General features: G+C 48.5%; 1 protein-coding gene across 1 annotated transcript; it reads right to left on the reverse strand.

The window, feature by feature from the left end:
- Nucleotides 1–4,021: 4,021 nt before the first annotated feature.
- LOC123039539 (protein COFACTOR ASSEMBLY OF COMPLEX C SUBUNIT B CCB4, chloroplastic-like) lies at nucleotides 4,022–6,723 on the reverse strand. The gene is made up of 8 exons (XM_044462665.1): nucleotides 6,328–6,723; nucleotides 5,882–6,093; nucleotides 5,667–5,766; nucleotides 5,497–5,570; nucleotides 5,080–5,261; nucleotides 4,940–5,010; nucleotides 4,659–4,742; nucleotides 4,022–4,482 (listed from the first exon to the last, which is right to left on the reverse strand). Exons 1-8 carry the CDS (start codon nucleotides 6,721–6,723, stop codon nucleotides 4,429–4,431), a joined length of 1,173 nt encoding a protein of 390 aa, XP_044318600.1. The 3' UTR covers nucleotides 4,022–4,428.
- Between the last annotated feature and the right edge of the window lie 11,228 nt (nucleotides 6,724–17,951).

Raw genomic sequence — 17,951 nt, forward strand, 5'->3', positions numbered from 1 at the left:
ACTTATTGTATGCTTGTTTGTTTGTTTGTTGCGATAGAGTATCCGGATTGCGCCGCTTGCTACTTCGAATCCCTTGGTTTCGCGGATCATCGGCAAGGCAAGTAACACTTTGATCATACCTCTTTACTACCCAGTTTTTATTGCGTTAGATCAATCCTCAAACATTGCATGATTAGGATCTAAACAATATGTGGGTTTTGGGAAGTAGATGAGGTAGTACCTATTACCTGCTTTATTTTCAATCCTTTGGGAGTTACTCTACATTTGCTTATTATGCCATGCTATGCTAGTAGACGTGGATTGGGTGAGTGATATCCATGACAGATGTGAGATTGTTAATTAATGGTTTATTTAAGGTGGCAACTTTAATACACATCTGGGTGGATTGAGGTACCTGGGTATTCCAGGATTGCCTGTTTTTTTATGGGCCGCCACCCAGGCTCAAAGGGATCATAAGATTGTTCATGCTAGAAACTCCCGTGTGCAGCCACAATGCTACTATGGGCTCTAGCATAGTTGATTAATTCGTGCAAACTCTTATAGTGGTAGACTAGCAGATGTACGGGATGTAGGTTGGTACGGTCTATCCAATCGTAAGGTGCCAGCGCTTCTCAAAGACTATGTCTCGGTCATCCGTTTCTCAAACACCATGCAATGTGAGAAAACAAACGGAGGAGATCGATTCTTGTGGGAAAAGTGCGCGAACCTCTGTAGAGTGTATAAACTAATCATGATTAGCTGTGTCCCCGGTTATGGATGTTTTGAGTATCTAGTACTTGGATTATCAAGTGAATCTCATCATGTTACTTTAATTAATATTGTTGGGTTTTTAATGATGATATCTAGTTGGGATTGAGAATGCTGTCAACCATTCTCTATGTTTAACAACTACCATGATAGTTAAATGAAATTTATTCCTTTGAAGTAGGGAAAAACTGGCTTTATGCAAAAACAATAACCATAGAGCTTTCCACCAGCCATATATGCATGTAGTATAGCATATTTTGTTCATTACTTTCTATGTGTTACATTGCCAGCATATTCCATGCGCTGACCCGTTTTCGGGCTGCAACGTTCATGTTGCGGACTTTTCAGACGACGAGTAAGATGCCTTAGGATCGTGGTTCTATACTCAGTGATGTCGTTGGAGTTGATGGACTCACTTATCTTCCAAGCCTTCCGTTGTTATTGTTATTAGATGGCCTTAAGCCATATTTATTGTAATAATTTCTCTTTTGAGACATTCGATGTAATAAGGGTGTGATTGCCACTCTGTTATAAATCCTTCAAGTAATGTGCATGTCAGAATTACTGATCCAGGGATGACACTGATGCACACAGATCAGACTGTTTGAGGTCTGGTCGCTACAACCACACCGTCGTGCTGACAAAAATCTCCGTCGACACTTTGCTGGATCAAGAGTTCGAGGGACGTCATCGAGCTGAACGTGTGCAGAACTCGGAGGTGTCGTGCGTTCGGTGCTTGATCGGTCGGAACGATAAGAAGTTCCACTACATCAACCGCGTTAACAAACACTTCCGCTTTCGGTCTACGAGGGTACGTGGACACACTCTTCCCCTCTCGTTGCTATCCATCTCCTAGATAGATCTTGCGTGAGCGTAGGAATTTTTTTGAAATTGCATGCTATGTTTCCCAACATTGGCATCCGAGCCAGGTCTATGCTTAGATGATATGCACGAGTAGAACACAAAGAGTTGTGGGTGGTGATAGTCATACTACTTACCAGCAACGTCTTATTTTGATTCGGCAGTATTGTTGGATGAAGCGTATCGGACCAACCTTACATGACCACATTCATGAGACCGGTTCCACCAACAGACATGCAACTAGTTTTGCATAAAGGTGGCTGGCGGGTGTCTGTTTCTCCAACTTTAGTTGAATCGGATTTGACTGCGGCTGGTCTTTGTTGAAGGTTAAAACAGCAAACTTGACAAAACACTATTGTGGTTTTGATGCGTAGGTAAGAACGATTCTTACTAGAAGCCCGTAGCAGCCACGTAAAACTTGCAACAACAAAATAGAGGACGTCTAACTTGTTTTTGCTGGGCATGTTGTGATGTGATATGGTCAAGACATGATGTGATATACGTTATTGTATGAGATGATCATGTTTTGTAAAAGTTATCGGCAACCGGCAAGAGCCTTATGGTTGTCTCTTTATTGTATGAAATGCAAACGCCATGTAACTGCTTTACTTTATCACAATGCGTTAGCGATAGTTGTAGAAGCAATAGTTAGCAATAGTGCAGAACTCAGAGGTGCCGTATGTTTGGTGCTTGATCGGTCGAATCGAGAAGAAGTTCAACTACATCAACCGCGTTAATAAACGCTTCCGCTTTCGGTCTACGAGGGTACGTGGACACACTCTCCCCCTCTCGTTGCTATGCATCTCCTAGATAGATCTTGCGTGAGCGTAGGATTTTTTTTGAAATTGCATGCTACGTTTTCCAACAGGTGTATGCAGCCGGGGCTGTGGGCGGGCAGCCGGGGCATGGCTACGATGGATGCAGCCAGGGCGAACGGTGCGGCGATGGATGTGGTCGGGGCTGTGGGCGGGCAGCCGGGGCGTGGCTACGATGGATGTAGCCAGGGCGGACGGTGCGGCGGTGGATGCGGCCGGGGTGGGGCTACGAGCGGCGACGATGGTGGATGCGGGCGAGCGGGGGACAAATCGGGGCCGAGGCAGGGCTGCGGGCGGCGACCGCGGTGGATGCGAGAGGGGCGGCAGCGGCGGTGGATGTAGACGGGGCTGTGGGCGGGCAGCCGGGGCATGGCTATGATGGATGCGGCCAGGGCAGACGACGCGGCGGTGGATGCGGCCGGGGCTGTGGGCGGGCAGCCGGGGCGTGGCTACAATGGAGGCGGCCAGGGTGAATGGGGCGGTGGTGGATGCGGCCGGGGCGGGGCTGCGAGCGGGGGTGACGGTGGATGTGGGCGGGGGACAAATCGGGGTCGGGGCAGGGCTGCGGGCGGCGACGAAAGTGGATGCGGGCGGGGCTGGGGTGCGGATGGGCAGTGGCGGCGATGTGCAACTGCAAATTCATGGCGTCCGGCATTCCAAAGAAGGCATAAGCGCCAGCGGGGGTGCCGATCTAGTGCGGCAGGGCGGCAGCGGCGGGCGGGAGGGAGAAGTTGAGGTGGGAGGAAGTAAAATGAAGGATAGTTAGTGGGTTTGCAGGTGGTTGCCTTTTACATCTTTATATAGCCGAGATGCAGATTTGCCACTCGAAGTGTTGTATTTTACATCTCCGAAAGACGGAGATGTAAAAAAAATTGCATCTACATCTTCTGTTAGAGAGCTGATTTTGGGCTTCGAAGATGCAAAAGTTAGGTATTTTTGCATCCACATCTTCTACTGGAGATGCTCTTATCAATATAGGTGCAGAGACACACCTGTTGGGTATTTTCAGGGATTTCCTTCATTTGTTGCCAATTGGGCACGAGGGACTGAGGGAGCATCTCCCATGTGGTGGTAGGGATTCCATATAGCCAGGGAAATCCCTGTTGGGGGCTTAGTGCCTAGAGTTTAATTTCCCAAGCGACCAAATGATGGTCAAAACCAATGTTTGATATGTTGAAGTTCATTCCACAATTGAGAACGTTTCACCTCTGCATCAAAATAAGATCCCCCCCCCTGGCGGAGATATTTGTCTTGGATAATTTGTCACCGGAGAGGCGAACTCTGTTGGAATAGTAACCAGCTCCATTTTAAAAGCAAGGAAACATTCCAAAATGACAACATTTCACCGCAATCACAGTGTTACTCTTATGATAGTTCATATGCATTCATGACATAGCCTCATAGTAGTATAAGAAGAATTCAAATGTAGAATATTTGGATCAGACAGCTCCACCATGATAACAGTCAGCAGAGAACCGAGCGCTCAGTTTGCTAGAGCGCATGGTCGTAAGATCAGCTACCCATGTTCGATCCGCGAGGGTGTCGCACTTCTACCTGTAACGTAGAGACGAGGGAAGGAACTTCGCCCTTGAACCATGTTTTTACGATAACAGTCAGCATACTATCATTGAGTAAGTCATGTGGAATCAAGTTAGGCACCACCCCTATAATAACAACAACAACCTGCTTTGCATTTTCTGATATCAGGGCTAAAGTATTAACTGACAGATTGAAGAGGGCAATGAACTGTAAATGAGGCATGTGCTCCTCATTGACAATTCACTGCAGAAACTTTTAGAAGTATAGGATCATGCGCCTTATTTTCCATTGGGCATATTACAATCCCATAATTTTTGTCAAACTAGCCATCCCATCAAATTGCTCAAATTTTTTCCAATACCAGGCCCTGTACATCACCTTGATGAATTCTGGGATCAGGTAAAGATTGCATGACCACTTCAGAGTAAAATGGCAATTAATCGAATATCCAACAAACAATGCAACCTTAAGGCTTTGACAATGTAGCATCCAACTTGTCTGCAATCATAGCAATCCATGCCTGCAAGGAAGATCATTGGATGACGAGTAATTCTCTAGCAAATTCATTATTCAATGTGTGGGGCTCTTTAGCTTGTAACTTATGGATGGAAGCTACATAGTTTATTAGGAGAGATTATGAATTCAAGTATTCAACACAAAAAATACAAAAATATCATATTGAAAGAAACAATATACCTGATCAAGATTAGTGAACGCCCTTGTAGTGTCACCACCAATAACTGCAATTCCTTTATCACCAATTGGCTGCAATATTAGGGCCTGTAGAGCAGAGAAGATGTAAAACACTATACATTCCTATTTTAAGATAAACAAATGATTTATATTTTGAGTTCAATCATTTGTAAACATGACGTGGAGATTTTTTTCCCAAATGATACTATGAGATACAAAAATTTAAAATCGTCTGAATGAATGCTGACATAGAATAATTTATCGAAAATGAAATGAATTAGCACCTGTGTGTTATTTGGCAGAAATGGTAGCTCAGTCCTTCCAGGATACAAAGCAAGATTTGCTAGATAAGATTCTGCAAGAAGACCACGATGAAATTTCTGAAAACAGACATAGAAGCTCCTAAATAACAAGCGTCACTCACGTTTCTTGGATTCCATGGCACTCTTGTAAAGGGAACCTTGCATGAACTTCTGTGCATCCACATCAACAACATTACCATCTTCTGGAGAGGCAGCAGCAACCCCAATTTGAAGTTTGCAATTACCTCCATACACAACAACCAATGATTTGCAACAAGTTGCAACCATCGGGGAATCCCATGTCCTATTTATAAGAAAATAACTTTTACCTAGCTTCACGACACAAATTCCTTCACACAAAATAAGTACTCAAAATGAAAATGTGGACACGCATAACTTGGTGAGATTGTTTGGTTCAAATTCTGATAAAGTCAGCTTCACAACAGAAAATATGTTTGTTTCTTGTGAAACGAAAAGAGATTTTTTTTCAAGCAAAGTAAAATCAAACCATAAACTGCGCATGAGTAGAACATAGTTACCAAAGTAGTTCACGAAGAGCAGAACTTGATACATCCTCATCTACTCGCTTACAATCGACACCTCGAGGAGCGACCTAGCATAATTTAACATGGAGAAATCACAATACAAATTAACTCTAGGAATCCCAGTATGAGACAGATCATACTATAAGATAGTACATAATTCCCACCGAAGAAATGGTTTTCGGGCGGATTGACAGCCAAACAAGGCCGGCCAGGATATCAGTTACAAAGAGCGCCAAGGTGAGTATGTTGGCCCTCGACTGCGAACTGTTTGGAGAACAAAGAAAGACCAGATGAGCAATATTGGGGATCTACAAAGGCGGAGGACAGAACGAAACTGCAGGCACAAAGAAGAGAGAGCAATTTGGTAGTGCAGGGAGACCTGGAGGCGTCGGAGACGGCGGCGATGCCGGAAACGACACGGTTGAGGAGGACATCGAGGAGTGACGCGCCACCGATGAGGATGGGGAGGGCGCGGACGAGCGTGTCTTTGCTCCGTGTTAGTTGGAAAGAAGGGATTGCATGCATCGATAATTCATTGATCGTGTGCATGATGTACATATATAGGTACAAGGTGGACCGGCCTCTACTTGTCTCCCAAGATGTACAAATATACGAGGGGGAGAGAGAGATACAACGGTATAAATATAGACCCAAGTCCTATACACATGCGGTAGACAACGCATGCTCAACACCCCCCCCCCCCACAGTAGAAGCGTCGCCGAAGACACAGAGACTGGACCAAAACTCCTCGAAGGCTGGGGTCGGTAGTCCCTTAGTCATGACATCGGCAAACTGCTGAGTGGTAGGAACGTGCAAAACACGAACCTTCCTGAGAGCCACCTGCTCACGTATGAAGTGAATGTCGAGCTGAATATGCTCCGTACGACGATGGTGGACGGGGTTGGCGGAGAGGTAGACGGCGGAGATGTTGTCACAATAGACGATCGTGGCCTTGGGGACCACACAAAGCAACTCCTGGAGAAGCTGACGGAGCCAAGAGCAGTCAGCAACGGTGTTAGCCACTGCCCGATATTCCGCCTCGGCACTCGAGCGAGAGACTATGGGCTGCCGCTTGGACGACCATGATATGAGCGAAGGCCCGAGGTAGACACAATAGCCAGACATAGAGCGGTGCGTGTCCGGGCAGCCAGCCCAATCAACGTCGGAGTAGGCAACCATGTCGATGGAGGAGGAAGCCGTCAGGGTGAGTCCCATGGTCATAGTGCCGCGTATATACCGAAGAATACTCTTCACCAGAGTCCAATGGGAATCACGCGGGGAGTGCATGTGGAGGCACACCTGCTAAACTGCATACTGCAAGTCAGGCCGAGTGAGGGTGAGATACTGTAGAGCACCGATGATGGAGCGATAGAACGCCGCATCCGGAGCGGGAGAGCCCTCCGAGGCAGAAACCTTCGCCTTAGTATCAACAAGCGTGGACGTGGTTTTGCAATTAGGCATACGCACGCGCTCGAGAAGCTCATGAGCATACTTCTGCTGGTGCAGAAAGAACCCGTCGGCACGTCGAACGACCTCAATGCCAAGGAAGTAGGGCAGCGCTCCCAGGTCCTTGAGGGAAAACTCGTCACGAAGATGGGCCGTGGGCTGCTGAAGAAGCCCAGGCGAGGATGCCGTCAGGATAATGTCGTCCACATAGAGCAGCAGATACGCAGTTGCAGTGCCCTGATGATAGACGAACAATGATGCGTCAGAGCGGGTTGTGGAAAACCCAAGCTGCTGCATGAACCCAGCCATCCGCTGGTACCACGCCCTGGGGGCCTGCTTCAGTCCATAAAGAGACCGAGAGAGCAAGAAGACATGGTCGGGATGCTCAGCGTCGACCAAGCTGGTCGGCTGCTCGCAGAAGACCCGTTCCGTGAGATGGCCGTGCAGAAAAGCATTCGAGACATCCAACTGGTGCACAGGCCAGGCACGGGAGACCGCCAGCTGAAGTACCGTATAAATCGTGCCCGGTTTAATGACCGGGGCGAAGGTGTCTGGGAAGTCCACTCCTGGGCGCTGGCGGAAGTCGCGCACCACCCAGCGAGCCTTGTAGCGCTTGAGAGACCCGTCCGGGTTGGTCTTGTGGTGAAACATCCATTTGCCACTGATGACGTTGGTGTGAGGGGGTCGCGGTACAAGATTCCATGTACGGTTGCGCTGCAATGCATCAAACTCCTTGCGCATCGCGGCGAGCCAATGTGGATCACGAAGGGCGGCGCATGCGAACGAGGGGATGGGCGACGGTGGAGAGGATGATGTCGACACCGCGCAGGCGTACTCATCAGCGCCGTAACGTGTGCTGGGCCGATGGATACCAACGCGAGATCGCATCATCATGCCAGCAGGAGGGAGGCCGGCTGCGGCAGGAGGGACGGACGGAGCTGGTGGAGGGTCCGTTGCTCCTGGCGTTGCAGCGGGGCCGAGCTGGACGGGCGGGCCACGTCACCTGGCGGGGTGGAAGCCGAAGGGCCACCCGGGGCCATGCATGGCTGTGCCGGGACCGAGGCCGAGGGGCCTGCGACAGGGGCCGTAGCGGAGGGGCCCGCCACAGGGACTGCAGCAGGAGGCGCCTGCGGGAGCCACGCCGACGCCAGAAGGGGTCGCACCGGGGGCTGCACCGGGTCCATGTCCGAAAGAGTTGATTCCTCCGCAGGAGAAGGTACCTGGTGAAAGGGAAAACTGCGCTCATCAAAGTACACGTGTCGGGAGGTGTACACACGGTGGGAGACGGGGTCGTAGCACTGGTAACCTTTTGTGTTGGGAGGGTAGCCTAGGAAGATACATGCTACAGAGCGAGGAGCAAGTTTGTGTGGTGTAGTGGCGGCGGTGCTAGGATAACACAAACATCCGAAGATGCAAAGATCATCATAGGATGGAGGAGAACCGAAGAGAAGTTGGTGTTGGGTGAAGTTCCAGCGAGGACGACACGGTCTAATGTTAACTAGAAGAGTGGCGGTGGTGAGAGCATCGGGCCAGAACCGAGGGGGCATGTTGGAGTGAAACAACAACGTGCGGACGCAGTCATTAAGAGTGCGGAGGATCCGCTCGGCACGGCCGTTCTGCTTGGATGTGTATGGGCATGTGAGACGAAAGGTAGTGCCGTGAGATGCGAGAAGGTGACGCGTGGCAGCGTTGTCAAACTCTTTTCCGTTGTCAGTTTGAAGGGCGGGAATAGGGCGCTCGAACTGGGTGGTGATGTAGGAGTAAAAAGCCGTGAGCGTGGGAAGAACATCGGACTTGCGATGAAGTGGAAACGTCCACGAGAATAATCATCAAGTAAGAGAAGATAATATATGAAGCCCGTGTTGCTCGCAACGGGAGATGTCCAAACATCACTATGGATTAACTAAAACGGAAAAGAAGAAATAGTGTTTGACTCGCTAAACGGTCGACGAACATGTTTGCCGAGACGACAAGCATGACAGGTGTGCTCGTCAAATTTATTACATGAAAATGAAAAACTCTTGAGAATCCGGCGAAAGACGGTGGAGTTGGGATGACCCAGGCGTGCATGCCAAAGGTCGACACTGGCGGCGAGAGCAACTGGGGCGGTGGCGGTGGCGGTGGAGGTGGAAACAGAGTGCACCGGATACAGGTCGTCGGGGCTGTCATATCGGTGGAGCACCATCCGCGTACGGGCGTCCTTCACAGAGAAACTAAGACCATCAAATTCAATGGTGAGAGGATTGTCACGTGCAAGACGATGAACAGAGACAAGATTTTTAACTAGGTTAAGTGAGACAAGAACATTAGACATGTTAATAGGCGTAGAATTAGACGGAAAGAAACTATGACCAACATGAGTAATGGGTACAGAAGAACCATCACCGAAGGTGATACGGTTTGAAGTGGTGACTGGGAAGGAAGAGACAAGGTTACCGGGGTGCGACGTCATGTGGGCGGTAGCTCCCGTGTCCATGTACCAATCACCGCCGCCTCCGTAGTTGGAGGGAGACAGTGCCGAGTATAGCACGGTGAGGAGGGCGGGGTCCCACGGAGCCGGCGGGAGGGAGTAGCCCCCGGTCTGGAGCAGCGCGAGGGGCGGCACATAGCCGCCCTGCGGCGGGTGGCCGACCGGAGCGGGCGCCAGCGGATAGCCAGCGCTGCCCGCTTGGTACGGGGCCGCGGCGTAGCTGGTGTCTCCTGCCTGGTACGGGGTGGCGGCGTAGGGCGCCTGAGGGCTGGTGGGGTGCGGGCCGAGGATGCCCGTGGCCCGTGGCACCGGCATGTGGTATGCATGTACCACCCCGGTCCAGGGGTTGGTGCCAACCGACCAAGGCGGGGGGGGGGGATGATGACATGGACCCCCCCCCCCCCCCCCGTACCCCGACTGCTGCTACTGCTGTTGGGGTCGGCCGCCGCCCCCGCCCCCACGGTGCCTGTTGCGGCGACCACCGCCCCCGCCCTGCTGCTGTTGCTGTTGCGGAGCGGGAGGTGCGGGCAGAGCAGGCGGTAGGGGGAAGTACCCCGGTGGCGCCGGCGGGTGTGGTTGAGGCGGTGCGGGCTGCGGATGCCCACGAGATGTCCCGGCGGCGAGGGCGGTGTGGTTGACACGATCCTTGACCTTCTTCATCCGGCTTTCCTCCAAGCATAAATACGCGGTGACGGACTGGAAGGTCGGGTTCGGCAGTAGGGAGAGGTTCGAGGCGACGTTGGCGAAATCTTCATTGAGGCCGGCGATGAGGGTGCTAAGCATGAGCTCGTTTGACACCTTGGCGCCGATGTCGCGGATCTGATCGGTGAGGCGCTTGAGGCGCATGTAGTGGTCATCAATGGAGGAATCATCTTGGTTGCACCCGAAAAATTCCTGCTGCAAAAACACAAGACGTTGAAGCTTGTTATCGGTGAAGAGGTTGTTGATCTTGGTCCACCCGGCACATGCGTCATCATCCTTCGAGACGACCGTGTGGAAGATGTTCGGCGAGACGGTGAGATAGAACCACCGGATGAGAGAGGCCTCAATGGCCGCCCAATCCGGATCGCCCGCCATGAGGTCGCCATCAACGCTCCCGTCGACGTGCTCGAGGAGGTAGTACTCGCGGAGGAGGAGGTTGAAGTAGGTCTTCCATGCATAGTACGAAGAGTTGGACTGGTCGAGCTTGATGGGGACGTGGGTGTGGATGTCGAGATCGTGAACAACGGTGGCGTCGGGCGCGGGTCCAGCGAAGGGGTTGGAGTTGCTGGAGAGGGGAGACGCCATGGGGAGCTGCGGCGGTAGGAGGGTGGCGGCGGCTCGGATGGGTTAGGGTTTAGCAGCGTCGGCGGCTCGGGTAGGGTTAGGGTGTAGGAGTGCGGCGGCTAGGGGGCACAAGCAGCAGCGATAGGGAAGAGGGGCTGCGGATGTAGGGGATAGGGAGGCGCGGTGGTGGTGTACAGTGGCGGCGGCGGCAATGCAGCAAGGGGCGGCGGCGGCGGCTGTAGGGCGGCGGCGGCAGGTTTAGGCGGAAGCGAGGAAAGGGATCGGCGTGCTATCTGATACCATGTTAGTTGGAAAGAAGGGATTGCATGCATCTATAATTCATTGATCGTGTGCATGACGCACATATATAGGTACAAGGTGGACCGGCCTCTACTTGTCTCCCAAGATGTACAAATATACGAGGGGGAGGGAGAGAGATACAACGGTATAAATACAGACCCAAGTCCTATACACATGCGGTAGACAACGTATGCTCAACACTCCGGACCCATTCCCTCACCCACTCCTGCAGCTGCCGCATTGCGCTGCTGCACACCCTGTCCCCTCGCTGCGGATAAGAAGCGAAGAGTTTAGGCGGCGGCGGTCAATGGAGACAGGGGGGCAAGGAGAGGCGAAGGGAGGGCGGCACCCACGCTTGGTGGAGGAGGTTGCGGCGGGAAGAACGTTCTGGAGGGAATCCGGCAGCGGCAGCGCTCGGAGGAGACAGGCCGGGGCATCAATGGGAGTGGAGCAAAGGTCCGTCTTCTCAGCAGGCCCATCTCCATGTGGCTCTGCTCAATTAGAATCTAGTGGAGTTTGCTCCCAAATGTCTTTGGTACGGAAATCGTCGAACAGGCTCGGTTGGAGGATGACACACTTAGCGTGCAACACACGACTCCCGTGCGAGTTTGTCCCCGATCTTGGGGCGTCGCTCCTGATTTTCTGGCCGGGTTCCTCCTCCGACGAGGGGGACGGCTGGTCCTCCTCAACGCCAATGAGGTGACCGTGGATGCGCGTGGCTGGCGTGATGACATGGTCTTCAACGTAGGTGGCGTGGTTCAATTCCTGTGTCACATCGCAAAAATTGTGGCCCACAACAGAGGGTGTGGTCACGACGCGAGCCCCGAGGTGAGTAATGGCGGACGAGGGGAGCGTAGGGGTTATTTTACCCCCACGACTGCCCCGACTTCTCGCACTCCACCCTCTCGCTCCTCATTCACCCTTCTCTCGCGCGCTCCGCTCTCCTCGGCTCCATCACGCCGTGGGCTAGGGTTCGATGACGACCCGCAAGCAACAGATCTGGGCACTCACCGACGGTGACAAGGTGCGGCTGGGACGGCTGAGGGAGACCGATAGGTGGTTCCTGAAGGCGAAGATGTTGAATGACGCAGCAGGGATGGTGCGCGACAAAATCATAGAGGAGGAGATCCAGCGCTGCTTCCCTAACTACGACAGGCAGCCGGCGATGGGGGTCCTGCTTTGGGCGATGCTCAAGACGGAATCCTCAATCCCGGAACAGAGGCGCAAGTGGAAGGTGTTCAGGTCCCTGCGCTACAGTCAGATCTAGCCACTGCCACCGCCACCGCCGATGGAGGTGGTGATGGGGTTGCCGGTGCCTGGCTCGCGGCTGGCACCGATCATGATAGAGGAGGACGACGAGGAGGTGGTGACACCAAGGAGGAACATGAATAGGACCGTGACGGAGTTGCCGAGGCGCTGCCCACGCTTCCCTAGGTGCTTGCTGCGCCTCCGGGCCCTTTCTTGCCTCCAGTAGGGGCCTCACCGGCTGGCAGCCGCTTCTGGTTGCTGGCCGGGGAGGGCTCCGATGAGGAAGGGGAGGGGCTCCTTTTTCTTACTTCTTCAGGTTCGTCCCCATCTAAATACTTGATCTCTACTGCATCAATTGATGTAGATGAGACTATTGGGGGAAAATTGAGGGGGTCAGATAAGATTGGGAGAAAAGAGAAACACATTAGGAAAATTCAAAAACTCCATAGAAATGAAAATGGAGAGAAAGGGGGTGATTCTGGAGGTTTTGATGATTTAGAGAAACAGATAGGTTGGGGCTTTGGATATTATGGGGGTTTTGATGCTAGAACTGTTCAAAATTATATGAGGCATGGAAATTTCCAGCCCACTAAAAATTGGTACGAAGAGGATTCCATTGACTTTGATGAAATTATCATCAGTAAAACTCCAATTGTGCCCTGTGAAACAAAGGGAGAGGAGGAAGAAAGAAGAGAAAATAAAAATGCAACCCCCAAAAAAGAAGGGGAGGTGAGATTCGGTGGTACGGTCAGTGGAAAGGTGCTTGCTGACATGGACATGGACCTGGCCTATTGGGCTTTGGTGAGCCCAGATAGTGAGCATGCCCAAGCCTAGGAGATGGGGATGGAGCCTATAAAAAGGCAGAACCAGGGAGAGACTGAGAGACTCGACATATCTTTAGGGTTTACCCCCAGCCGCCGAGAGGGGAAGAAGAAAGTATGGCTGGCTACTTTGGCAGAGGGTTTGGTAGGGGGAAGAACAACAGAGGAGGGAGATTTAGGGATTTTGATGGTAGGAAAATAGGGCAATTTGGTGGTGGAGATAGAAGCAGGTGGAATTCCTCAAAAATTCCTTTGATTTCATGGCAAAGGAGGGGTTCGTTTGGGCTTTGGATTCAACTCTGGGAGGGGGAGTGGTGGATCTGATCCTCCTAGTGATGAATCTGGGGGCAACAAAGTCTGGCAGATCAAAGAGGGGAAAAGAGGGTGATAGAATCGAAGAAGCTAGGAAAAGAGATGAGGGTGGGGGAGAGCAAAGAGAAATCAGGGTGGACAGAGGGGAGAAAATCAACCCTGGTCAACAGCAACAGATACTGAGCACTCTTCTCTCACAATTGGTGCAAGGAATAAGCAAGAGCAGTTTGCCAGAGGCTGATAATGAGAGAAACAAATCAGAAGAGGGATCTGGCAAAGAAACATCCAAGAGAACTGAGGCTAGAGAAGATCTTCTACTGAAAAAAGCTAACAACACTCGAAACAACTCTGGCAACAATTTCAGAAACCAGATGAGCAATGGGACTTGGCAGCATAATGTTGGTGAAGATAGGAGCAGAAATGACAGGTTTAGCAGGCAAGTCTGTGGTAAATGCAAATATCCTACACACCTAACCAGAGACTGCCAAGTTGTTCACTGTTTGATTTGTGGCAGAGATAACCACATCACTGGAGATTGCAACATGTTGAAACAGATGAAACCTGTACCCAAATATGTTGGGTATGCTGCAAAAGGTTTGGGATTATTGTTGGTACAAAGTTACAAGGATGTTTTGGTTGCAGAACATATAAACCCCTTGGGAGTGGTGATCATCAGGGATGGACAGATCGATGAAACCGAACTGATTAAGGCACTGAATGAAATGTTTGATTGGGGGTGGCAATGGAGAGTAAAGGAATATGGAAAGAACTGTTACATGATGAGATTTCCAAACAAAGCAAAATTGATTGAGTTGGCAAAGTTCAATGACTCTAACCTCTGGGAACTGGTGTCATCATCAAAGTCCAGCCATGGTCTCTTGACCATCTGGCAAATGGCAAAATGCATACTTCTTGGGTCAGTTTTGAGATCGTGCCAAATTGCTTTAGACATTTTTCTGGAATGTGTGAAGTGGCTGCTGCTGTGGGGCCTGTTCTGGAGATTGATATGGACACAATTAATGAGGAAAAAGTGAAAGTGAAGTGTGGAGTTAGAGATGTGGGTAAGATACCTGCCCAGGTGGAAATCACTTCTCCAGACTTGTTGATGTTTAGAATTGGGATAGACCTAGATAAAATGATTGAAATGGGCTGGTATAAAGAGGAGAAGAGAAAGTCTGAAGCAGTATCTGACATGGAAGCAGGTGATGAAGAGAAAGACAATAGGAAAAGAGCAAAAACAAATGGAAGTGACAGAAGAGGAATGACTCTCGGAAGCCTATCTTTGAAACAAAGATTGATAAGAAGAATGAGATGATGAAAAACTCTCTAGAAGAAATAATTGGGCACTTGGACAAGAGCATGGCTGCTGAGAGAGGAAAGATGCAGAAAGAAATAGATATCATGTTTAGAAAAATCCAGATTCTAGAAGAGGAATAAGCTAGATAGAGTGCTTTGTGGAACAAGACTGATAAGAGGATTAGAGACCTGGAAAACATACAGAAAAACCTTGAAAGCTTGATTGAAAAACAAAGAGCAGATATCTTGAAACTGGAACAGGAGGCTGCTAACAGAGAGCAATATGAGATGGAGTTGGTCAATTTAGAGGAGGAAGATTATGAAAAGGAGAATCAAGAGAAGAAAGAAGAAACATGTTCTGGGAAATTTAATGAACCTACTGACTATAATGCAAGTCAAGAATCAATGGGCACTTTGGGACAAAGGCTTGCAGAGTTGCATGGAGTGGAGGTGATAGAGAGAAATGATGAAGACAAGGAAGTTGAACTGAAGAGGAGCCTTAGAAACATATGAAAAGAAGACCAGAAAGTGGAGGATTTGGCAAAGTTAAGAGCTAAAGAGAGGGATAACTATGGTAAGGATTCTGAACTGAATTTTGCAAATTCCTCATTATTACATATAAGTTCATTGGTTGGGATTGATTTGGGATGCTCCATTGAAATGATAGATAAGAACTTAGAGATTATTAGGAAAATGGAGATAGCCAGAAGAGAGATGTATTTCCAAAATTTAACGGAAGTCAAAAAGCAAGAAGAAAAAATGGTGACAGGGGAGGAGGGGAACACAACACACCGATGCACATATTCACCGGAGATGTTGAACTGGGCGAAATTTGTTCAGATATAGAGCACTCTGATGCTGATCTGGAAGACCAACAAATTATGAACCTGAGGAAAATGTTCTCAGGGAAAAAGGGAAAGAATAAGAGAAGCTCACCAGCATCTAGCTGTGTGAAGCAATCTGTTGGGGTTGGTGTGCTCGAAAGAAATAAAAAAGGCAAGGAACAAAAATAACAAACATGAAAGGGATTTTTTGGAATGTGAGAGGCTTGGGACAGGATCATAAAAAAAGATATGTTAGAGAACTAATCACATACCACAAACTTGATTTCATTGGGATCTCTGGAACCATTAAACAAAACTTTTCCAAGAATGAACTGCACAATTTGTGTGGGGGGAGGAATTTTATTTGGTGCTGGAATGAACCTAGAGGATTGTCTAGAGGAATTCTGATGGGGATTAATCAGGATAGATTTGAAGTGGAACACACTAAGAAAGGGGTCTTCTTTGTGGGGATGTTGCTATTTGACAAATTTGTCAAAATGCATTGGAACTTAATCACTGTATATGGGGATGCACAGAATGAAGGGAAAGCAAGCTTTCTAGCAGAACTTGCCAGAGTTTATCATGATAATCCATTACTTTGTTTGGTTGGGGGAGATTTTAATATAATTAGAAATGAAAAGGAAAAAAACAAGCCTATGCACAATGAGCAATGGACATTTATGTTTAATACAATCATTGAGCAGGCTGGTTTGAGGGATTTACCCCTCAATGGAAGGCAATTTACTTGGGCCAATAATCAGGCAGACCCGACCTTTGAGAAATTGGATAGGGTTTTAATGTGCCTAATTTGGGAAGAAAAATACCCTCTAACTAGACTTCAGGCTTTTGCCAGGGAAGTGTAAGATCACACACAATTGTATGTGGATACAGGAGAAGACCATCAAAACAAGTATATATTTAGATATGAAAATGCATGGGTACTAAGGGAAGGGTTTAAGGAACTAATACAGAACACATGGAATGAAAGATATAAGGGAGACATACTAGAAAGATGGCAGCTCAGGATGAGAAACCTGAGAAAAAAGGCAAAAGGATGGAATAAGAATGTTGATGCTTGGTACAGAAAAATAAAAATTAACATTTTCAAAAGATTAGATGAAATAGATAAAAGTGTTGAGATTAGGGGGGTCACTATGGAAGTTAGAAAAGAATGGAAAGAACTGAGAGAACAACTAAAAATGGTGATGAGGTAGGAAGAAATAAAGATAATTCAAAGATACAAAGAGAGAGAAAGACAGAGAGAGAGAGAGAGAGAGAGAGAGAGAGAGAGAGAGAGACTATAGAAGGTGATGGGAACACCATATATTACCATGCAAAAGTGAATCACAGAAGAAGGAAAAATACAATACTCTCCTTAGAACAAGAAGGAGTGATTGAGGGAGAGGAGGAGCTGATGAAGTATATTACTAACTTTTACAAAAAAATGTTTGGACATCCTGAGGAAGCTCAAATCTCAATGAGAGATTTGGAAGCTAATAAAATTAATGAGGAAGACAAAGAGAAGCTAATGAGTCCTTTCTCACCAGAATAAATTAAGGAGGTGGTGTTTGGGATGAAAAAGAACAAAAGTCCTAGGCCTGATGGGTTCCCAGCTGATTTCTACGAGGAATTCTGGGACCTGGTGAAATGGGATCTTAAAGCCCTAATAGAAGAATTTGCCAGAGGCAAAATTAACATTGCTAGGTTGAACTATGGCAGCATTGCATTAGTGCCAAAAACTGCAGATGCTAAACAAATCCAAAAATTTAGACCAATCCGCTTGCTAAATGTGAGCTTTAAAATCATCACAAAAGTGCTGATGAATAGGCTCACTAGATGTGTGTCCCTTGTTATTTCCAAAACCCAAACAACCATTATTAAGGGTAGATATATCATGGAGGGGGTGGTGATTTTTCATGAAGCTTTGAATACTTTTCATAGTAAAAAACAAGATGCTCTGATTTTTAAGTTAGACTTTGAAAAAGCATATGACAAAATTAAGTGGCCCTTTGTGATACAGATGTTGAAATACAAAGGGTTCCCTAATAAATGGTGTGACTGGGTAATGGAAACTATGAGAGGTGGACATGTTGGGGTGAAAGTAAATGATGAAATTGGTCCTTATTTTAATACTTTCAAAGGCCTTAGACAAGGAGATGCTATGTCTCCCTTACTGTTTGACCTTGCTGCAGATGCATTAGCAATCTTGATGAACAATGCATTAGAAAATGACCTGATCAAAGGGGTCCTAGGGGATGGGGAAAACAAAGGAGTGAATATGCTCCAATATGCAGATGATACAATCTTTTTGATTAAGGACGAAATAGAAAGTGTACAGAATCTGAAGTTTGTGCTAGGGGCCTTTGAACAAATGTCTGCGCTCAAAATTAACTTTCACAAGAGTGAATTGATGTTGTTTGGGAAAGCAAAAGAGAAGCAAAAAATATACCAGGAAATACTAACTTG

This window comes from Triticum aestivum, chromosome 2B (genome assembly GCF_018294505.1).
Source record: "Triticum aestivum cultivar Chinese Spring chromosome 2B, IWGSC CS RefSeq v2.1, whole genome shotgun sequence".
NCBI lineage: Eukaryota > Viridiplantae > Streptophyta > Magnoliopsida > Poales > Poaceae > Triticum > Triticum aestivum.